Raw genomic sequence first — 23,930 nt, forward strand, 5'->3', positions numbered from 1 at the left:
AACACAATATTTCTTATGATTTCAAGTAAGGGGTATTATATGCTTTTATTTAATAATCACAATAACTTTTATATACCTTGCAAAATATACTGCTCAGCTGCTGCAGTACATGTTTGTGAGGCATAGAATAGGGCATAACTTACTAAGGGTCCAACCTCTGGGACTTCCAGGTATCCTAAGATAGTGACTTTGAAACCCCGAGAACAGGGTGTATGTTTGGCTTCTGCTCTATTCATTGGCTATGGTACTGCTGATTTCAGCATTTGGCTATTTCCAGCAGCTCCATAGACAATAGATGAATCAAAGATTGAACATGCAGACCTCTGCTTTATTCTGGACAGCACTAGACAGAGCCGTTCAAAGCGCTCCAAAGCACAAGCGATCCTGAGATCAAGGCTGTGGATAGGGTTTAACTTGCTTTTTTAAGGGGAGGAATAAACTTTTAATGTTTTTTTTTTAATAAGTGACCCTGATAAGTGAATAATTCACAAACAGCACTAAAAAAACACTTAATCAGGAATATTTACTTTTTCACATGACTGCATGTTAATGGAAATTCTCCATTACAATATAATAGCAGGAACAGTAACTGTATCATATGGGGCCATTGTATAAAGACCTAACGTAATTACAGGAAATTCATACACTTAACAGGATGGATGAGTCCTACAAAAGAAACAGAAAAAGGAAGCCTTTGGCAGAATTTTCACTGAATGTACAAATATGAAATAAAAGTTAAAAAAACTATCACAACTTGTAAAATACCAAGAACGGTTGTCTGAGGTCACAGTATGGCTTTACTGTAATACTGAGGCAAATTACAGAAGTCGCTGAACACAAAGGGAATTTGACTTCAAGACGAGCAACACCTGAGTAGACTGGTAAATATTTCTCCTCCCATGGGATAAAAATAATATTTAAAGTGCTATTCCCATGGTCTATGGCTATGCCTCAAATTCCCAAAACCTGATAATTTGTGATATGTTACAAACGTAAGAAAAAAATGTTAACCTCCGACTGATGCCATACATTGACCATCTGTTGACCATGGACTGGTAGAAGGGTTATTTTGCTTTACGTGGTGGCATACCCTTTTACGAAAGTGATGAGACCGGTTCTAGACTCTAAGATGACAAAGAGCTTGCAAATGGGTGACAATACAGTGACTTTATTCACAGGGAGGTAATGAACATACCATTACATAGATTTTTATGAGTTAGCATGCTTGATGTTTACAGAATCTCATAAGAGGAAACAGTCTTGGACAGAGGTAGACAGTCAGTATACAGTAATAGACTTGCTTCCCTTTTACTTGCATTTGTGACACTTGTGACAGGCTGCCGGTAAGCTCCTCAGCTGCACCTCCTTAACTCTGTCAGCGGCACAGCACATATCCACAGTGAGCAGTGTTCATATTCACATCTCTTGGCATCACTGCCCTGTAGTAGCTCTTGTATAACAATTTGCACACTCTTATTTTCTCAGTTACGCTTTTCGGTGGTTGAACCATAATAGTTTTTGCTACCTTCCCCCACATGCTAGCTGGCTAACCCACAAGATTTTCCACTGGGCACATAGCTTCTTCCTCCTTTGCCTGTCTGCATGTGTTTGACTTCTACTGTCAGGAATCAGGAATCTTTGAACGGGTTGTCCACTACTTGGAAATTCCTAATTAAAATTAGGTGGTTCTTAGTCGCCCACCAGGGCAGGGCACTCGGCACCGGGTCCGGTCGGCTATTAAAGCAGATGTCATGGTGGCTGCGACCCGGTCCGTGGCCCTGGGACTCACTGTAAAAGGGAACGGTCTTTAAAGGGGAATTGTGAATAAGTCTGTCGTGACGTCACCTGTGTTGTTCGGTCAATAGGGGAACCGAAGCTGCTTTAAAGGGGTTCTCTGGGGGGTGTTGTTGCAGCAATGATGGTGACGCTTCCCACAGGTGAAGCGGGTTCCCCAGGGGTCCTAGAGTGTATGGTGATGATGGTGTTTGCCGGTCAATGAGTAAAGGACACAAGTTGTAAAGTCTTTACCTGCTTTACTGTAGTTGGCAGGCCATAGTCCAGGGTACTGGCAACAGGTACAATAAGAGTCCAGGCAGCCCAGAAACAAGCGACATCCCCTTGGCAAGTCAGGTTAGAAGCCTTTCACTGTGTGCTTGGTATAGTCCCTTGCTGTCTGTAATGTCCTAACAAGGCCCTGGTTCTTTCCCCTGTCCTGGGACAGGTACCTGTATGGTAGGCAGCTTGAGCCATTCCTTCTGGGGTCTCTGCACAGTGACTCCAGGCTCCAGGGTGCTGCTGTACCACAGGCTTAATTTGGGCAGTACACATGTAGTTCTGTGCCCTCCGGTTCTGGTAGGTGTCCTACAGTTCCACTCTAGCCTCGGGCTCCCGGTACCCGGTCTCTGCACTTTGACTCCTCAGAGGCCCACTTGTAGCCTCTTTGAGGCCTAAAATCTCTCCTCTGCCCTTTTCCTGCCTGCTCTCCAGACTGACTGATCCATACTAAACTAGCTCCACCTCCAAACCAGGATCTTTATCCAGGGAAGCTGCCCTAAAACAGGATTTTGAGCTCCCCCACCTGGCCTGGATTCAGAAGGTGTTGTGTGTGTGATTTACCTGCCAAAGAGATCCCTCTTGTTTCCAGGCATAGCACTACCCTCCCCGAGAGGAAGGCAGCACTACTGTGGTACCCGAGCTGGGGTGCCACAGTTCTCCAAGCAAAATAAAAAAAATGTCTGTCATCCACTGTATTGCTTTTGACAACTGTCCTATATAAAATGTATGACAGATTGTCAGTCCCATACCCTAGTGATGGCATCACTGATATAATATAATATGTATCCCATACTTGCGTATAAAACCTTCATCATCAATTTACTCCACAGACAATAATTATACTTAGAAATAATTGTGCAAGAGAATTCAGAGCATTCCTAGATCGGACAAACAGGAAACAGGAAATCATTGATCAGAACAAAATGTTGTCAGTCTGCAGTTTTCATACTTCATACAAACTATCTCCCATAACTGTTTTGTTGAAGGTGAAAATTAGACTACATACTACATATACCTCTGTCTGCCAGAGAGTATACAGCTGAGTTCTGTATAGAGGGAGAAAGGTGGACCCTCATCTCCTGCTCGGCCTGCTCTTTATTGCATGTTCATTTAAGGACTACAATTTGACTTTAAGGGCTGCTCGGTATGCTGTACTGTATATAAATGTTTTTGTTTTGCAGGAACCACAGGAAGAGGGGACACGGTGGTTGAATATTGATGTGACTGGACAAATGAGTGAGAGAATTTAGGGGGGCTAATCCCACAATTGGTGGTAATTAAGAGCATGAAAATTCAGGTACCAAAGGAAGATGCTAGAAAGAGCCCAGAAATTGCACCACTGTGGAGACACTAGACTGGAGAACGTTACCTCGGCCATAGGCTGTGGAAATTTGTCCCTCTGGAGGATAATCATAATTTAACTGAATAGTTCTGGATTCATGGATGGTGTGACATGGTAATTAGTAGCATGTGAGGAGCAGGGTGAGAGCAAACTTATCTGCGGGATCAAAGGTTGACCATTAGTGGGACCTGGTGAGTGGGTCACAATGTTGAAGTTGAGATAGAGATGGATAAGTAATGTCCTTGGCTAAGAGAGTGGAACCTTAATGGTTGCATGTAGTTCCATGTGAACAGTAGGAGCCTAATCAATGATTGCTGAAGAGATTTGTCAGGTTACAGTGTGGTTGAAAGATCGGTACTTAGATTCACGGGAGCCTGTAGTTATCGCCAGGGGAAGAGTGATGGTGGTTATCAGGTTGACCTGTTGGCTTGAAATGTGACCTGGAGACATAATCTCCTGGGGAAGTAGACAGTGTGGACAAGACAAAGGCATGGGTGGCTCTTTTAAATAACTGGTCACTGGCCTTCTATTTGTACCGCCGAGGATTCTTCCTCACCCCAGAGACTAACTAGGGTATATTCTTTTGAGCACTGTGCACACCACTAGCCAACTGAAAATTCAGCCTCCAATACTAATACAGTGACTTATAACTTTCCCAGCAATCATGTGCATGGTCAGTAACAAGATGCTGAAGCAGCTTTGTGTCCAGAAATCCAGGAGCCGTCCCTCCAGTTTTCAGGAAACCAACATTTCATTTTTTTCATATGCTTTTCCTACAGGAGAAAAGCAACATCCATTCAGCCACAGATAACCCCAGGCATCATGTCAGCTCCAATCCTGTATCTGCTAGCTTGTGAGTATGAATGTATCTATTGTATTATGGACTTATTGTAGTGTTATACTGTTTTATAGCTTTTATATACTATTATCCTCATTCTATGATGGTAATGCATGGAGTCATTGTGTCTGCTAGATATAATAGCATTACAGATCTAATCTGCTGAGTAAAACTTTTTTGAACTTTCTGAGACACATAAGTATATGTTCTATATTACTTGCATTGTATATTGTGCTTTTTCTACTTTGTAGTTTTTATTGTGTTTTTTGGTATATTTTATTACGGTATATTATTTACAACTGTAAAAAATGCCACAGAATAGTAGCATAATGATAATTAATCGTTTTATCATTTTATATCAGATTTTTTGTATCCATTGTCCAGAGCAGGATGCAAATAATTTACCACTATGACAAGTATCTGAAGGCCAGTTCTCTGTTTCAGCCCAAATCCTCTAAAATCAGTGCACAGATGCCATGAAAACAAAACCTTAACTGACACTTTACTGTACCATACTGTACTGTGTGTCTACATTTTCCACAGAGTTAGGGGATTTGTGGACCTTTAGATTTGGAAAATAAATCTCTTACCTAGGCAGGATTTTTCAGAATTACATTTGCCAGCAGAAGACCTCCTGCCAAGTTGTGGACCACTAGTATTCGTGCAGTGCTTCACTCAAGTAGCGCATATTCACAAATGTCATTGGCTACCAGTCAAGTGGTGTCAACATTGGCAAAGCTGTATCTATTCTTCTGGCTTCCATATTGGAGCTAGACACTCAAATGAACAGTTGTTTCCCTGGCCACTACTAGCCTCATAAAGTCCAAGAGGCTCAAGGAAAAAGAGACCTTCCGGACTCCCAGAAAACTTGGAAAATATATCCAATGTTGCAGAAGCCATCTGATACCTCTCATTAGAAGGCAGCCCTTGTCCTGAAGGTTTCTTCGCCGTGAGGTGAACTTCCTGTGTCCAAAGTCACAGGAGCAGAAAATGGGTAATCAAATTATAAAAATTAGATTGTTCAACTGGAACTGGTTTATGAAGTTTAATCTCTCCGAATGGTGACTGTGTAGAAAAACTGATATCTCCCTGTGGTTATAACTACATACAGTGACTTGTGAAAGTATTCAGCTCCCTGGAACTTTTCAACCTTTTCCCACATATCATGCTTCAAACATAAAGATACCAAATGTAACTTTTTGGTGAAGAATCAACAGGAAGTGGAACACAATTGTGAAGTTAAACGAAATTTACTTCTTATTTTAAATGTTAGGTGTCGAGTTCCTGCCTCTGCATCTCCGCTGTAGTCTCCCATTCTTCTCCAGCCGCAGTGGAGCCTGCTCAGCAGAGACGTTGGTCCCAGTGTCTAGCTCAGGCTGATACCAGACGACTAGTTACTACTGCCCTTCCAGGCTCTGCTTTTGTAGCCAGCAATGATCAGCAGCGAGCAGGTCTTTCTGGGACTAAGTCCTGCTTTTCCCATACTGAGCATGCCCACGGGACGACCTCCTATTGGAGGTCAGGGGTCACATGCTCAGGTCCTGTTGCGGCTTCTATTGGTCCATCTGGAAGGTCTTGTAGCACTGCTGCTATAAAAGGTTTGCATGGCCGCTCAGCCTTGCGCTAGTGTATTCTTGAAATCGTGTGTGTGTGTTGATGAGTGAAAGTCGTTAATCATCCCCTCCCTTGTGTATGACCGCTCGCATAAGTTGGATGTCTGCTATCTAGCGCCCGGCTGAGCTATCAGCAATAAACACACAAAACAGTGTCTAATTGCTGTGACTGCCACTGTGGCGCCGTGCGCTGTTAGAGCGCTTTCCTATCCCAAGTCTGGGTGGTTAGTGGCGTCCACCAGAGCGGCACTGCACGCACTCTTGTGCATTTAAGTTATTTTTGCAGTTACTCTGACACCCCAGTTGCGGTGTCGAGCGCAAGAGCTCTAGACGAACTCTAATCCTGTGTCCTGGGATAGAGTTCTGAGACTCCTTGCTTGCGCTCTTGGTGCGGTACCGCGGCCCTGTGACGCAGCAGGGTTCGCTTCCTTCACACAGGGTGAAGTTAACCCGTGTGTGTATCCACATTGTACCGCCATATAGTCCATCATTACTCAGCAGCAGGTTCCATCTCTGCACGGTGGACCCTGGGCTGCGAACGCACCTTATTTCATCTCTCTAGTTATTTGGTGCGTTCCGCTAGCCCTAACATTACACTAGCGCCAGGGTTTGGCTAGCAATGACAGACAAACAGCAATCCTTGTGGTACATCCAGCAGCTGGAGGGCAGGTTGGCGGCTCTCGAGCGCACAACCTCAGCTGTGGATGCTACCGCAGTAGCTGTTCAGGCTGTTAGCGTGGCTGCAGCAACTTTGTCAACTGCCACCCCTGTACCGACCCTATCTCGCCTCCCGCTGCCAGATAAATTTTCTGGCGATAGCAAATCTTGTAGAGGTTTCGTGAGTCAGTGCTCTATATACCTCGAGCTCCTGGCTGCACGTTTACCCACAGAGCGGGCAAAGGTGGGATTCATTTTGTCTCTCCTGTTGGACAGGGCGTTGGAATGGGCTACGCCGCTATGGGAGCGTGGCGGTCATGTGGTGCAGAGTGCTCCGCTGTTTCTGAGCACTCTGAAACAGGTCATTTTAGGACCTCGAGTCACCCATGATACGGTGCTAAAACTGTTTGCATTGAATCAGGGCTCGTCCTTGGTCAGCCATTTTGACGTCCACTTCCGCACCTTAGCATCTGAGCTGGAGTGGTCGGTCGGATAAAGCCCTTATCCCTGTATTTTGGAGGGGGCTGGTGGACCATGTGAAGGACGCTTTGGCCACTAGGGAGATTCCCGCCACACTGGAGGAGCTAATAGCTATATCCACTCGTATTGACCTCCGTTTTAACGAGCGGAGGTTAGAGCGAGCCCAGTGTAGGCAGAGGTTTCGGCTGGCTCCCACCTTCGCCAACCCCTTTGGAATCTCCGGTCCAGGCGCCTGAGTCACATGAGGCCATGGAATTGTCACGAGCGGGATCTAAGTCCCGGACCACTCGTGCACTCAAGGTCTGTCATGTCTGCTGGCATTCAGGACATCTTGCCACCAGATGTTCCCAGTGGTCGGGGAAACGTCATAGTCTAGTGGTAGTAGGTGGAGGTACACTAGACACGGCGACGTTTGCCTCCAAATTGTCCTTTAAGGGGACAATTACTTTAGGCTCATCCACTCATTCGGTAGAGCTTTGCATGGATTCCGGGGCGGAGGACAATTTTATGTCTTCTGCCTTCGCTCAACGACACGCAATACCCCTGGTGATGCTTGCTCAACCTGTAACCGTACGAGTGGTGAATGGGTCGACACTGCCCTCACAGATAACACACCAGACCATCCCTTTTACTCTATCCATGTAGCCATCTCATCATCTCTCTGCTCATCATTCCTGAGGGAATTGATGAGGTCCTGTTGGGGATACCTTGGCTACGGTACCACTCTCCTCACATTGAGTGGTCCACAGGCAGAATTTTGGAATGGAGTGAATCTTGTGGGGGTAGATGTCAGAGGGAATGTGTTCAGGTTGCTACTACTGAGGTACCCGCAGATCTTTCCTCTTTCCCCAAGCAATATTGGCCTTATGTGGACCTGTTCTCCAAAAGGGCTGTGGAGACCCTTCAGCCTCACTGCTCCTATGATTGTCCTATTGACCTCTTGCCTGGTGCTGAGCCTCCCCGGGGTCGAGTCTATCTGTTATCTCTCCTGGAGACGGAGGCAATATCACAGTACATCCAGGAGAATCTGGCAAGGGGATTCATTAGAAGAATGGGGAGCTACGTCCATGCATAGACTACAGGGGTCTTAATGCCATCACCGTTAAGAATAAGTATCCTCTGCCACTGATATCTGAGCTCTTTGATAGGCTTTGGGGAGAAAGGGTATTTACTAAACTAGATCTGCGGGATGCTTACAACCTGATTCGCATCTGTGAGGGGGACGAATGGAAGACGGCTTTTAACCCCAGGGATGGGCACTATGAATATCTAGTGATGCCCTTTGGGCTCTGTAATGCCCCAGCCATTTTCCAAGACTTTGTAAATGATATCTTCCGGGATATGCTCTCCACCTCGGTCGTAGTCTATTTGGATGATATTCTCATCTACTCTCCAGATATTGACTCCCACCGGAGAGATGTTTGCAGAGTCTTTGACCGCTTACGGGCAAATTCCCTCTACGTCAAGTTGGAGAAATTTATGTTTGAGCAGGAGTCCTTACCTTTCCTGGGCTATATCATCTCTGCCCAGGGATTGGCTATGGATCCTGCCAAACTACAGGCTGTGATGGACTGGCAAGAACCCCATTCTCTTAAAGCGGTGCAGCGCTTTATGGGGTTCATTAACTATTATCGCCAGTTAATTCCTCATTTCTCAACTTTGGTAGCTCCCTTGGTAGCCCTCACCAAGAAGGGAGCAAATCCCAAATTGTGGTCTGAGGAGGTCTCCAATGCCTTCACTTCTATTAAGTCTCATTTTGCTAGCGCTCCCATCCTACACCGCCCCAATGTTGATAAGCCGTTTATAATGGAGGTGGATGCCTCATCCGTTGGTGCTGGAGCAGTCCTCTTCCAAAAGGATGCTCAAGGTCGGAAGCATACTTGCTTCTTCTTTTCCAAAACCTTCACACCAGTGGAGAGGAATTATTCCATCGGGGACAGGGAGTTGCTAGCCATGAAGTTGGCTTTCTTAAAGTGGAGACATCTTCTGGAGGGGGGTCGCTTTCCCTTCCAAGTTTTCACAGACCACAAAAATCTGGTGTACTTACAGGCAGCCCAGCGGCTAAATTCTCGCCAGGCCAGATGGTCCCTGTTCTTCTCCCGGTTCCATTTCACCCTCAGTTTTCTCTCCGGAGAAAAGAACCTTTGGGCCGATGCTCTCTTTCGCTCCGTTGTGTCATTTGAGGAATAGGAGCCTCGGCTTATTGTCCCTTCTGAGAGACTGAGAACCGTGGTTCCGGTTTCACTAGAGTCTGTGCCCCCGGGCAAGACATTTGTACCATCACATCTGCGACTGGAGGTTCTCCCTTGGGCTCACTCGTCCAGAGTGGGTGGACATTTTGGGACCAAGAGGACATGTGAGCTTCTGGTGAGGACGTACTGGTGGCCGCATATGGCCCGTGACGTCGGAGACTATATTCGGGCGTGTGTCTGCTGCGCCAAGAATAAGTCTCCTCGACAACGGCCAGATGGGTTACTTTATCCCCTGCCGGTGGCAGACAGGCCCTGGGAGATGGTCGGGATGGATTTTGTGGTGGGCTTACCCAAGTCCCGTGGCTGCACTATCATTTGGGTAATCACTGACCATTTTTCTAAATTGGTGCACATGGTGCCGCTTCCACGGCTACCTTTTGCACGGGCCTTGGCAGCGTTGTTTATAAAACACATTTTTCGCCTACAAGGTATGCCTGATAAAATTGTCAGTGACCGGGGTCCCCAGTTTGCGTCTCGGTTCTGGAGAGAGCTTTGTCATCTACTCAGCATAGAGTTGAATCTCTCCTCAGCATACCATCCCGAGATGAATGGGTTGGTAGAGAGGGCCTGCCAGACCTTGGTCACATATCTGCGAGATTTTGTTTCTGCCAGGCAGGATGACTGGGCATCCTTGCTACCGTGGGCGGAGTTTGCGCTTAACAACACCCTAGTCGACTCCACTGGGCAGACCCCACTCCTCCTTAACTACGGTCAGCATCCGCGGGTTCCTTTGCCTATGCCTGTGTCTTCCGCCGACTCCAGGGTGGCAGACTGGGCTGTGGAGGCACGGGACATTTGGGACCACACTCAGGATGCCATCCGGGCCTCCAAGGAGAAAATGAGGTCCTCCGCTGATGCACATCGGCGCCCCGCTCCGACTTTTGCTCCTGGCGATTTAGTGTTGCTCTCTGCCCGTAACATCAGGCTGCGAGTTGAGTCCACTAAATTTTCACCTCGCTACTTGGGTCCCTTCAAGGTCCTGGAACAGGTTAACCCTGTGGTCTACCGTCTAGCCCTTCCTCCATGCCTAGGTATCACCGACACCTTTCATGTGTCCCTCTTAAAGCCGTACACATGTCCCGGTTTTCCAAGTCATCTGCCGGGAGATCGGGTTCGTCTACAGGACGATTATGAGGTGAACGCTATCTTGGGGTGTAAGGTGGTACGTGGTAAAAATTTTTATATGGTGGATTGGAGGGGTTATGGCCCAGAGGACAGGTCCTGGGAGCCTGCTGAGCATATTTGAGCTCCACAGCTCATTGCTGCCTTTGAGTGTAGCGAGGTCCTAGGAAGGGGGCCCTAAGAGGAGGGGTAATGTTAGATGTCGAGTTCCCACCTCTGCACAGGGGGACTCTCGAACCATCTTCGCTGCGGTCTCCCATTCTTCTCCAGCTGCAGTGGAGCCTGCTCAGCGGAGACGTCGGTCCCAGCATCTAGCTCAGGCTGATACTGGAAGACTGGTTACTCTTGCCCTTCCAGGCTCTGCTTTTGTAGCCAGCAATGATCAGCAGCGAGCAGGTCTTTCTGGGACTATGTCCTGCTTTTCCCATACTGAGCATGCCCATGGGATGACCTCCCATTGGAGGTCGGGGGTCACATGCTCAGGTCCTGTTGCGGCTCCTATTGGTCCATCTGGAAGGTCTTGTAGCACTGCTGCTATAAAAGGTTTGCATAGCCGCTCAGCCATACGCTAGTGTACTCTTGAAATCGTGTGTGTTGATGAGTGAAAGTCGTTCATTAATCATCCCCTCCCTTGTGTATGACTGCTCGTGTAAGGTGGATGTCTGCTATCTAGCGCCCGGCTGAGCTGTCAGCAATAAACACATGAAACAGTGTCTAATTGCTGTGACCGCCAGTGTGGCGCCATGCGCTACTATTAGAGCGCTTTTCTATCCCAAGTCTGGGTGGTTAGTGGCATCCGCCAGAGCGGCACTGCACACACTCTTGTGCATTTAAGTTATTTTTGCAGTTACTCTGACACCCCAGTTGCGGTGTCGAGCGCAAGAGCTCTAGACGAACTCTAATCCTGTGTCCCACGATAGAGTTCTGAGACTCCTTGCTTGCGCTCTTGGTGCGGTACCGTGGCCCTGTGACGCAGCAGGGTTCGCTTCCTTCACACAGGGTGAAGTTAACCTGTGTAAGTATCCACATTGTACCGCCATATAGTCCGTCATTACTCAGCAGCAGGTTCCATCTCTGCACGGTGGACCCCGGGCTGCAAACGCACCTTATTTCATCTCTCTAGTTATTTGGTGCGTTCCGCTAGCCCTAACATTAAATTTTTATGGAAACTCAAAAACTGAAAAGTGGGGCGTGCAATATTATTCGGCCCCTTTAACTTAATACTTTGTTGCACCACCTTTTGCTGCGATTACAGCTGCAAGTCGCTTCGGGTATGTCTCTATCAGTTTTGTACATCAAGAGACTGAAATTTTGGCCCATTCTTCCTTGGCAAACAGCTCGAGCTCAGTGAGGTCTGATGGAGATCGTTTGTGAACAGCAGTTTTCAGCTCTTTCCACAGATTCTCGATTGTACAGTGGTCTGGACTTTGACTTGGCCATTCTAACACCTGGATATGTTTATTTGTGAACCATCCATTGTAGATTTTGCTTTATGTTTGGGATCATTGTCTTGTTGGAAGACAAATCTCCATCTCAGTCTCAGGTCTTTTGCAGACTCCAACAGGTTTTCTTCAAGAATGGTCCTGTATTTGGCTCCATCCATCTTCCCATCAATTTTAACCATCTTCCCTGTACCTGCTGAAGAAAAGCAGGCCCAAACCATGATGCTGCCACCACCATGTTTGACAGTGGAGATGGTGTGTTCAGGGTGATGAGCTGTGTTGCCTTCACGCCAAACATATCATTTGGCATTGTTGCCAAAAAGTTCAATTTTGGTTACATCTGACCAGAGCACTTTCTTCCACATGTTTGGTGTGTCTCCCAGGTGGCTTGTTGCAAACTTTAAACAACACTTTCTTCCATAAAGGCCAGATTTGTGCTCTGTACGACTGATTGTTGTCCTATGGACAGACTGTCCCACCTCAGCTGTAGATCTCTGCAGTTCATCCAGAGTGATCATGGGCCTCTTGGCTGCATCTCTGATCAGTCTTCTCCTTGTTTGAGATTAAAGTTTAGAGGGACGGCCAGGTCTTGGTAGATTTGCAGTGGTATGATACTGGAGCGCCCCCAGACGCAGGGCCGCGGGGTACTCGGTACCGGGCCTCTCTGTCTCAGTTCTAGGGTCGTCACGGTGGCTACACCCGGTCCGTGACCCTGCTAAGGGGCGTCCAATGAAAGATGAGATAATGGTGCATAGTGTAGGTCGCGGTGAATAACGAGGACACAGGGTTGCAGTCTCTACCTCTTTACTGAAGGCTTCAGGATCCGCAATCCAGAGCACTGTTAACAGGGCTGGCTGAGACCGGCCGGTCCGAAGGCACATCCAGAGTTCCCTTTGCAGGTGGAAATCAGTGTCTACCTTCTAGCGCCTGTGTGTTGTAGTACTTCCCTGCTGAGCACCACGGGATAGTCCTCACAACTGTCAAGTCTATTTCTGTTCTTTCTCTCTCTCTCTGTCCCCCAGATGATATAGCTAGGACGCACCCGTATGACGGGGTAGGCCTGGAGCTATTTTATAGGGACCCTAGGGATGCCCCTCTCCCACAGTTTGTAATGGTGAGACAGCCAACCTATGGTTAACTGCCCGGCCGTAGTCTAAAGTAATGCGTGGAGTCTCTTACTTTCTCGGTGTTCCGGCCACCGGCTACGCGCCTCAGAAGGATGTTGCTGATCTTGAGGCACGACTCTGCAGCGCCCCAGAGTCCTGGTCGTTGTAGTACTGATGCTCCACCGTTAAGGGGAGCTATGGTACGTCTGATGGCACTGAAGGAGTTCACCTGACCAGGTATCACAGACACCAATACACTTCACAGTATGGCCTCCAGGGGGAGCTAAGGGTGCTATGTATTAGGCCACTCCTCACAATCTGGTAAAACTGGGGGTTAGATAGGAAGTTAGAGAGAAAGCTGACTGGGTTGGAACCAGGCATCATCCTGTGGCAGAGGGTGTTGCAGGGGAAGATTCAGGGGGGTCCCTGTCAGGGGTGGGATCCTGACAGAGGCCTAGCCAACAGAAGGAACATTACGGGACCGTGCCTGCACGTCATTGCGGCGGTACCCCAAGAAAGGACAAGAAGCGAGGTTTATTGTGCTGAGTGAGAAACGAGATCAACGCAACTAGAAGAATCACCAGTAGGAGTCGTGCTGTAAGACGAGGCAACATCCTACTGAGGCGCGCAGCCGGTGGCCGGAAACGCCGAGGAAGTATCGAGCTCCAGGCCATACTTCAAACCTATGGCAGGACAGTCAGTTATAGGCGGGCTGTCTCACCCAAAATCACCTAAGCAGACACAGGGGGCAACATTTGGAGAGGGGCGACTCTAGGGTCCCGGAAGACCTCCGAGCCTACCCGTCATACGGGTGCGTCCTAGCCATATCATCTGGGGGACGAAGCAGAACATCATCATCGAGTTGTGAGGGAAATTCAGAAACAGACACAACAGGTGTGGGGACTATCCCGTAAGCACAGCAGGGGAGGACTGTTATGACCTGGTGGTTAAGGAACAACATGGGATGAGCTCTGAGGAGGTGGTATCTGTACTGACCGCAGTTCCTAATCCTAACACCAACACTAGAAGTAGCCGTGGGATGTTCCTGTCACTACCTAGACACCTCGTCACAGCCTGAGAACTAACTACCCCTAAAGATGGAAACAGAAAGCTATCTTGCCTCAGAGAAAATCCCCAAAGGAAAGACAGCCCCCCACAAATATTGACTGTGGGTGGAGAGGGAAATGACATACACAGAATGAAAACAGGATTTAGCAAAGGAGGCCACTTCTAACTAGACAGACAGAACAGGAAAGAATACTGTGCGGTCAGTATTAAAAGCTAACAAAAATCCACACAGAGTTTACAAAAAATCTCCACACCGACTCACGGTGTGGAGGGCAAATCTGCTTCCCTAGAGCTTCCAGCTAAGCTGAATATATCATACTGACAAGCTGGACAAGAAAAAACATAACATGAGCTGCACGATTAAGTCCACAGCAAGTGGACAACAAAAGAACAAGCAAGGACTTATCTTTGCTGAAATGGACAGGCTATCAGAAAAATCCAAGGAGAGATCTGAATCCAACCAAGAAACATTGACAGCTGGCACTGGCTGAAGACTAGAGCCAGGCTAAATAGCAGAGCCAGGAGAGACGATCAGTGGAAGCAGCTGCTAATGCTAAACCCAAGGAGCAGCAGTTCCACTTAAAACCACCGGAGGGAGCCCAAGGGCAGAATTCACAAAAGTGCCATTTACAACCACCGGAGGGAGCCCAAGAACGGAATTCAAAACAGAGGACCACAACACACAAGTGCTAGAAGGAAGGCACAGATTTCCACCTGCAAAGGGAACTCTGGAGGTGCCATCGGACCGGCCGGACTCAAGTAGCCCGGTTAACCGTATTCTGGACTGAGGATCCTGAAGCCTTCAGTAAAAAGGTAAAGAGACTGCAATCTGGTGTCCTCGTTATTTACTGCGGCCAGCACCACACTACAACAGAATCACATCCACTTCTTTCATTGGACGCCCCTCAGCATGGTCACGGACCGGGTCTAGCCACCATGACCACCCCAGAGCAGAGACTCAGAGGCCGGGTACCGGGTACCCCTCAGCCCTGCGGCAGTGGGGGCGCTCCAACTTGGCGTCACGAACAGGATCTACTTAAGCCTGAAGAATCAGGTCATGTGTGCCTTGGAACTGTGATTTATTGTGCTTGGACTGTGACGTATTGCAAAGACTGTGTACTGCTACTTGCCGCCAAAAGTTCCCACCAAAACCCGCCGCCATTGCAGCGCCACAGGGAGCGCAGAGGAAGAAGAAGGGCGTGCCATGGGAGGAGACTACCAAAGCGGCGCCAAAAGCAGCGACCGCCCCCTCCGACTTCTGATGCGAGATGACGACCTGCCCAGCGGCAGAGGAGAACCGCCCCCTGATTTGCAATGGCGGGAACGAGGTGAAGAGGGAGCTCGGCCTTGGAGAAATGGCGGAGTCAGGTGCATGCACGGCTGCCGATCTCAAGACAGCGAAGATGATCAGCAGGTGCCCGAGCGACGGCGAAGTGATCCTGGCTTGCCCTCACCTACCAGAGACTGACTCGCATCCACCGCAGCTGAAGGATCTGAACTCCTTGGAGCCACCGGCGGAGGAGCCGAGCCTACCTATCCCAACCACGGAGCCATGGAGAGCGAAGCCACATCGAGAGGCCACCTTGGAGGAGCCGCGGTCCGGGCTGCAGCCGATTCCAGTGTCCTTGTCAGCGGAACGGATCGACATTGGTGGAATCACATCAGGCACAGGTATGGAAGGCACCCCTATTCCCCTGGCCGATTCTGCTCCCCTGACCGATCCTGCTCTTCTGACCGATCCCGCTCCCGCGACCGCTCCTCACCCCAACAATAACCATTTCCTCTCGGTGGAGCGGGTGATCCTCACCCCCGACACGATGGGGAAGCTGGTACCTCCACTACTGACCAAGATGGGAGAACCCATAGGCATGAGCTCAGAAGGGGTGATCCTCCAGTGGGACACCCCCTGGATCGGGCCAGATGGAGCTCGGGAGGAAGGCCTCACCCTTGCTGTGCTCACTTGGGAACAATATAAACAATGCCTGATCCTACATTGGAAAAACCGAAAAGAGATAGAACAAACTGATGCGCCAAAAGTACAACACCCAAAGCCTGCGCATGGCAGGAAAGACGTGGTAAAGCGGGGAACTGTGCTGGCCTTTCACCCAAAGCGGGGTTGGGGCTCTATACAGGAACCGGGACTACCGACTGACGTCTTCATTACCAGTTACAACGTGAAGACTCGTTTCCACAACCGATATGGTGACCCATTATTGCAAAGGGGGGATCAGGTGACCTACACCCGTCACAGGAGTGCACAAGGATGGTGCGCTCGCAACGTCCAATGATGTGGGCCTGAGGGGGTGTCACCTGTTGCCCCGACCATGATCGAACCGGACTTGACAGATCTTGCTACCATCGCCACGGTATGCCTTGTTGCGGCTACCGAGCTTGCAGCTAAGGTTAGCCTCCGAATCCAGACACCGGGTGACCTGATTGCACCCGAGAGACCAACCACCGACACCGACATCGCATCAGCCAGAGACCAGGGACTGAAGCCGCCGCGGTCAGGAGACGTCCACTACCGGCTGATGTCTTGTAACATACTATGAAGCCCTAACGCTCGACAAAGTTGTATATAGTTAACTGTCCGTCTTTCTATGTGTCTTCTTGCTGCTACAACCCAACTAGGGTTAACTCTTAAAGGGATCCCTTCGTTTACCCGGGATCCCTACTTTTGCTTTTTGCTTTTGTCTCTCGTTTATCATTGTTGAAAAGAACTGCTGGATCATGAACACTGCATGATTACAAACTTATTGTAAATAGTTTGCACCTTCTTAAAGGTGCCCTCTACTGGTTTTACAAGGAAAAGGACTCTTTGCGAAGAAACTGTTCCTGGAAACAGCATCGGAGCCCTTGCTGTATACGAACCTGCAGCTTGAGAAGTTGCACTACCTCCAAGAGACTTGGTTCCCTCTTAAAGGGAACGTTCATCAATAGCTCTTAGAGTATAATGATGCTTTAAAAGAAGTATTAATAACGCTTACATGTAAAAGTTATATGTAGTTAGCTAGTTGATTGTAAGAAATGTCTGATAATGTGTTAGAGAATGAGGACAGGAAGTGAACCCATACGGGGTTAGTCAGTGAGTCCTCCTAGGAGCCATATAGAGATGGCTCAGTGATCTTGAACTGAGAGAAGGTTGATACGTTTTATACTGTGTATAGTAGCAGAAAGGCAGTAGGCCCGGACGAGAATGGGGCGGTCCTGCGACAGAGCGAGAGGCAGTAGGCCTGGGGCAGATAGACAGGCGGTCCTGCAGATGTAAAGATGGAAAATGAAGAAAAGTTGATTAGCCTTATAGTGTTTTATAAGAAGGTCTTTAGTGGATTCAGCGTATACGTCCTTAAAGGCAATGTTAAATTATTGTTCAAAAATTGCACTAAGTAGAATACCCGGTTGGGTAAGAGAAGTTATTTATAGTATGTTATTTAAAATATTTAACCATGTTTGTAACGTTCAAGTGTCCTCACCTCCCATAAAGGGAAGCTGTTTTCAAGTTTACTTGTTATTGCATTTCAAAAATTGTTTGTATTTTGGCTGACATGTATTGTTGTTTTCTTCCTAGTCCGGGAGTACTGGATTTAACCGGGGGGAGTGCAGTGCCCCAGAGTCCTGGTCGTTGCAGTACTGATGCTCCGCCGCTAAGGGGAGCTATGGTACGTCTGATGGCACTGAAGGAGTTCACCTGACCAGGTATCACAGACACCAATACACTTCACAGTCTGGCCTCCAGGGGGACCTAAGAATGCTATGTATTAGGCCACTCCTCACAATCTGGTAAAACTGGGGGTTAGATAGGAAGTTAGAGAGAAAGCTGACTGGGTTGGAACCAGGCAACATCCTGTGGCAGACGGTGTTGCAGGGGAAGATTCAGGGGGGTCCCTGTCAGGGGTGGGATCCTGACAGAGGCCTAGCCAACAGAAGGAAAGTTATGGGACCGTGCCTGCACGTCATTGCGGCGGTACCCTAAGAAAGGACAAGAAGCGAGGTTTTAAGCGAGTGAGAAACGAGATCAACGCAACTAGGAGAATCACCAGTAGGAGTCGTGCTGTAAGATGAGGCAACATCCTACTGAGGCGTGCAGCCGGTGGCCGGAAACGCCGAGGAAGTATCGAGCTCCAGGCCTTACTTCAAACCTATGGCAGGACAGTCAGTTATAGGCGGGCTGTCTCACCCAAAATCACCTAAGCAGACACAGGGGGCAACATTTGGAGAGGGGCAACTCTAGGGTCCCGGAAGACCTCCGAGCCTACCCATCATACGGGTGCGTCCTAGCCATATCATCTGGGGGATGAAGCAGAACATCATCATCGAGTTGTGAGGGAACTTCAGAAACAGACACAACAGTTGTGGGGACTATCCCGTAAGAACAGCAGGGGAGGACCACAACACACAAGCGCTAGAAGGAAGGCACAGATTTCCACCTGCAAAGGGAACTCTGGAGGTGCCATCAGACCGGCCGGACTCAAGTAGCTGTTGTGAATTCTGCTCTTGGGCTCCCTCCAGTGGTTATAAGTGGTAATGTTGTGAGTTCTGCTCTTGGGCTCCCTCTGGTGGTTATAAGTGGTACCGCTGCTCCTTTGGTTTTCAGTAGTGATCAGGTGCTTCCACTTATTACCAATTCTGACTGGGCTATTTAGTCTGGCTAGATCCTTTAGTTAGTGCCAGTTGTCCATTGTTTCTTGGTGGATTCACATCTCTCCTGGATTCTCCTGGTATTCTGTCCAAATCATCAAAGATAAGTCCTGGCTTTGTTTTTGCAGTCCACATGCTGTGGACTTTATAGTTCAGTGCATTTCTATGTTTTTTCTTGTCCAGCTTTGTCAGTGTGGATTCATTCAGTCAAGCTGGAAGCTCTGGAGAAGCAGATTTACCCTCCATGCCTTTAGTTAGGTGTGGAGATTTTGGTATTCTCTGTGGTAGATATTTTCTAGTATTTTAATACTGACCGCATAGTACTCTGTCCTATCCTTTCTATTTAGCTAGAAGTGGCCTCCTTTGCTAAATCCTGGTTTCATTCTGCGTATGTTATTTCCCTCTCGTCTCACAGTCAATATTTGTGGGGGGCTGTCTATCATTTGGGGATTTTCTCTGAGGCAAGATAGCTTTCCTGTTTCTATCTTTAAGGGTATCTAGTCCTCCGGCTGTGTCGAGGTGTCTAGGCCGTGTTAGGTACATCCCACGGCTACTTCTAGTTGTTGTGTTAAGTTCAGGGTCTGCGGTCAGTACAGGTACCACCTCCTCCAGAGCACATCTCATGCTGCTCCTAAGCCACCAGTTCATAACAGTACAACTGGCCCACAATGAGTTAAATGCATCTCAAAAGAAGGGAAGAAAAGTGCTGAGCCATTTTTTTTTCTGCAGTCTACTTTGTCTTCTTTTCCCTCTTAATCTCTGGGTGGTTCAGGAGTTTGGCGCTGGCATGGATGTTCAGGGTTTATCTTCTCGTGTGGATCAACTTGCTGCAAGAGTACAGGGTATTTTTGATTATGTTGTCCAGACTCCGGTTTTAGAGCCTAGAATTCCAACTCCTGATTTGTTTTTTGGGGACAGGTCCAAGTTTTTGAGCTTTAGAAATAACTGCAAACTGTTTTTTGCTCTGAAACCACGTTCCTCTGGTGATCCCATTCAGCAAGTTACAATTTTCCTCTCCCTGGTGCGTGGTGACCCTCAGGACTGGGCATTCTCCCTTGAATCAGGGAATCCTGCTTTGCTTAATGTAGACACCTTTTTTCAGGCGCTAGGGTTATTGTATGATGAACCTAATTCAGTGGATCATGCAGAAAAAACCTTGTTGACCCTGTGTCAGGGTCAGGAAGCGGCAGAATCATACTGCCAGAAATTTAGAAAATGGTTTGTGCTCACTAAATGGAATGAGGATGCTTTGGCGGCAATTTTCAGAAAGGGTCTTTCTGAAGCCGTTGTAGATGTTATGGTGGGGTTCCCCACGCCTGCTGGTCTGAGTGATTCTATGTCTCTGGCCATTCAGATTGATCGGCGCTTGCGCGAGCGCAGAGTTGTGCACACGATGGCGTTGTCCTCTGAGCGGAGTCCTGAGCCTATGCAGTGTGATAGGATTTTGACTAGAGCTGAACGGCAAGGATTCAGACGTCAGAATAGGTTGTGTTTTTACTGCAGCGATTCTGCTCATGTTATTTCTGATTGTCCTAAGCGTACTAAGAGAGTCGCTAGGTCTGTTACCATCAGTACTGTACAGCCTAAATTTCTCTTATCTGTGACCTTGATCTGCTCATTGTCGTCATTTTCTGTCATGGTGTTTGTGGATTCAGGCGCCGCTTTGAACTTGATGGACTTAGAATTCGCCAGGCTTTGTGGTTTCCCCTTGCAGCCTTTGCAGAATCCTATTCCTTTAAGGGGCATTGATGCTACACCTTTGGCTAAAAATAAACCTCAGTTTTGGACACAGCTGACCATGTGCATGGTGCCAGCACATCAGGAAGATTGTCGTTTTCTGGTGTTGCATAATTTACGTGATGTTATTGTACTGGGTTTTCCATGGTTACAGGTACATAATCCAGTGCTGGATTGGAAATCTATGTCTGTGACTAGTTGGGGTTGTCAGGGGGTTCATAATGACGTTCCTTTGATGTCAATTTCCTCTTCTCCCTCTTCTGAAATTCCTGAGTTTTTGTCAGATTTCCAGGAGGTGTTTGATGAGCCCAAGTCCAGTTCCCTTCCTCCGCATAGGGACTGTGATTGTGCTATTGACTTGATTCCAGAATGTAAGTTCCCTAAGGGCTGACTTTTCAACCTGTCTGTGCCAGAACATGCCGCCATGCGGAATTATGTTAAGGAGTCCTTGGAGAAGGGGCATATTCGGCCATCTTCGTCACCATTGGGAGCGGGGTTCTTTTTTGTTGCCAAGAAGGATGGCTCCTTGAGACCCTGTATTGATTTTCGCCTCTTGAATAAGATCACGGTCAAATTTCAATACCCTTTGCCTTTGCTTTCTGATTTGTTTGCTAGGATTAAGGGGGCTAGTTGGTTTACTAAGATTGACCTTTGAGGGGCGTATAATCTTGTTCGTATCAAACAGGGTGACGAATGGAAAACTGCGTTTAATACGCCCGAAGGCCATTTTGAATACCTTGTGATGCCTTTCGGGCTTTCTAATGCTCCATCTGTGTTTCAGTCCTTCATGCATGATATTTTCCGCAATTATCTTGATAAATTCATGATTGTATATTTGGATGATATTTTGATTTTTTCCGATGATTGGGAGTCTCATGTGAAACAGGTCAGGATGGTATTTCAGATCCTTCGTGATAATGCTTTATTTGTGAAGGGGTCTAAGTGCCTCTTTGGAGTTCAGAAGGTTTCTTTTTTGGGTTTCATTTTTTCTCCTTCGTCTATAGAAATGGATCCTGTTAAGGTTCAGGCCATTCATGATTGGGTTCAACCCACATCTGTGAAGAGCCTTCAGAAATTTTTGGGCTTTGCTAATTTTTATCGCCGTTTCATTGTCAACTTCTCCAGTGTGGTTAAACCCCTGCCCGATTTGACGAAGAAAGGCGCTGATGTGACGAATTGGTTCTCTGCGGCTGTTTCTGCCTTTCAGGAGCTTAAACACCGGTTTACTTCTGCCCCTGTGTTGCGTCAGCCGGATGTTTCACTTCCTTTTCAGGTTGAGGTTGACGCTTCTGAGATTGGGGCAGGGGCCGTTTTGTCTCAGAGGAATTCTGATGGTTCCTTGATGAAACCGTATGCCTTCTTTTCCCGAAAGTTTTCGCCTGCGGAATGCAATTATGATGTCGGCAATCGGGAGTTGTTGGCTATGAAGTGGGCATTTGAGGAGTGGCGACATTGGCTTGAGGGGGCCAAGCACCGTGTTGTGGTCTGACTCTTGACCGATCATAAAAATCTGATTTACCTCGAGTCTGCCAAGCGGTTGAATCCTAGACAGGCTTGATGGTCCCTGTTTTTCTCCCGTTTTGATTTTGTGGTCTCGTATCTTCCGGGTTCTAAGAATGTTAAGGCTGATGCCCTCTCTAGGAGCTTTTTGCCTGATTCTCCTGGAGTCCTTGAGCCAGTTGGTATTCTCAAGGAGGGGGTGATTCTTTCTGCCATCTCCCCTGATTTACGACGGGTTTTTCAGGAATTTCAGGCTGATAAACCTGATCGCTGTCCAGCGGGGAAACTGTTTGTTCCTGATAGATGGACTAGTAAGGTGATTTCTGAGGTTCATTGTTCTGTGTTGGCTGGCCATCCTGGGATATTTGGTACCAGAGATTTGGTTGGTAGGTCCTTTTGGTGGCCTTCTTTGTCACGGGATGTGCGTTCTTTTGTGCAGTCCTGTGGGACTTGTGCACGGGCCAAGCCCTGCTGTTCCCGCTCTAGTGGGTTGCTTTTGCCTTTGCCGTTCCCTGAGAGGCCTTGGACGCATATTTCTATGGATTTTATTTCAGATCTCCCTTTTTCCCCGAAGATGTCTGTTATCTGGGTGGTTGGTGATCGGTTCTCTAAGATGGTTCATTTGGTACCCTTGCCTAAGTTGCCTTCCTCTTCCGATTTGGTTCCGTTGTTTTTTCAGCATGTGGTTCGTTTACATGGCATTCCTGAGAATATTGTGTCTGACAGAGGTTCCCAGTTTGTTTCTAGGTTTTGGCGAGCCTTTTGTGCTAGGATGGGCATTGATTTGTCTTTTTCTTCCGCATTTCATCCTCAGACAAATGGCCAAACCGAGCGAACTAATCAGACTTTGGAAACTTATTTGAGATGCTTTGTGTCTGCTGATCAGGATGATTGTGTGGCTTTCTTGCCATTGGCCGAGTTTGCCCTTAATAATCAGGCTAGTTCGGCTACTTTGGTTTCGCCCTTCTTTTGTAATTTTGGTTTCCATCCTCGTTTTTCTTCAGGGCAGGTTGAGCCTTCTGATTGTCCTGGTGTGGATTCTGTGGTGGACAGGTTACAGCAGATTTGGATTCATGTGGTAGACAATTTGACATTGTCTCAGGAGAAGGCTCAACGTTTTGCTAACCGTCGTCGGTGTGTTGGTCCCCGGCTTTGGGTTGGGGATTTGGTCTGGTTGTCTTCCCGTCATGTTTCTATGAAGGTTTCTTCCCCTAAGTTCAAGCCTCGCTTTATTGGTCCTTATAAGATTTCTGAGATTATCAATCCTGTGTCTTTTCGTTTGGCCCTTCCAGCCTCTTTTGCCATTCATAATGTTTTCCATAGATCTTTATTGCGGAGATATGTGGTGCCCGTTGTTCCCTCTGTTGATCCTCCTGCCCCGGTGTTGGTTGATGGGGAGTTGGAGTATGCGGTTGAGAAAATTTTGGATTCTCGTTTTTCGAGGCGGAGGCTTCAGTATCTTGTCAAATGGAAGGGTTATGGCCAGGAGGATAATTCTTGGGTTTTTGCCTCCGATGTTCATGCGGCTGATTTGGTGCGTGCTTTTCATTTGGCTCGTCCTGATCGGCCTGGGGGCTCTGGTGAACCCTCCTCAAGGGGGGGTACTGTTGTGAAGTCTGCTCTTGGGCTCCCTCCGGTGGTTATAAGTGGTAATGTTGTGAGTTCTGCTCTTGGGCTCCCTCCGGTGGTTATAAGTGGTACCGCTGCTCCTTTCTATTTCAGTAGTCATCAGGTGCTTCCACTTATTACCAATCCTGTCTGGGCTATTTAGTCTGGCTAGATCCTTTAGTTAGTGCCAGTTGTCCATTGTTTCTTGGTGGATTCACATCTCTCCTGGATTCTCCTGCTATTCTGTCCAAATCATCAAAGATAAGTCCTGGCTTTGTTTTTGCAGTCCACATACTGTGGACTTTATAGTTCAGTGCATTTCTATGTTTTTTCTTGTCCAGCTTTGTCAGTGTGGATTCATTCAGTCAAGCTGGAAGCTCTGGAGAAGCAGATTTACCCTCCATGCCTTTAGTTAGGTGTGGAGATTTTGGTATTCTCTGTGGTAGATATTTTCTAGTATTTTAATACTGAC

General features: G+C 47.8%; 1 protein-coding gene across 2 annotated transcripts in view; it reads left to right on the top strand.

Moving 5' to 3' along the window:
• Window positions 1-3,831: 3,831 nt before the first annotated feature.
• Window positions 3,832-23,930, top strand: part of LOC143770417 (Fc receptor-like protein 5) — a 160,831-nt gene continuing 140,732 nt past the window's right edge. The window contains exon 1 of one of the 2 annotated variants that reach the window (XM_077260042.1): window positions 3,832-4,250. In XM_077260042.1, the coding sequence (XP_077116157.1) occupies window positions 4,220-4,250 (31 nt within the window). In that variant the 5' untranslated portion in view covers window positions 3,832-4,219. The remainder of the gene's footprint in view (window positions 4,251-23,930) is intronic. The other variant, XM_077260034.1, reaches the window with a different exon arrangement.

This window comes from Ranitomeya variabilis, chromosome 1 (genome assembly GCF_051348905.1).
Source record: "Ranitomeya variabilis isolate aRanVar5 chromosome 1, aRanVar5.hap1, whole genome shotgun sequence".
NCBI classification, from domain to species: Eukaryota; Metazoa; Chordata; class Amphibia; order Anura; family Dendrobatidae; genus Ranitomeya; species Ranitomeya variabilis.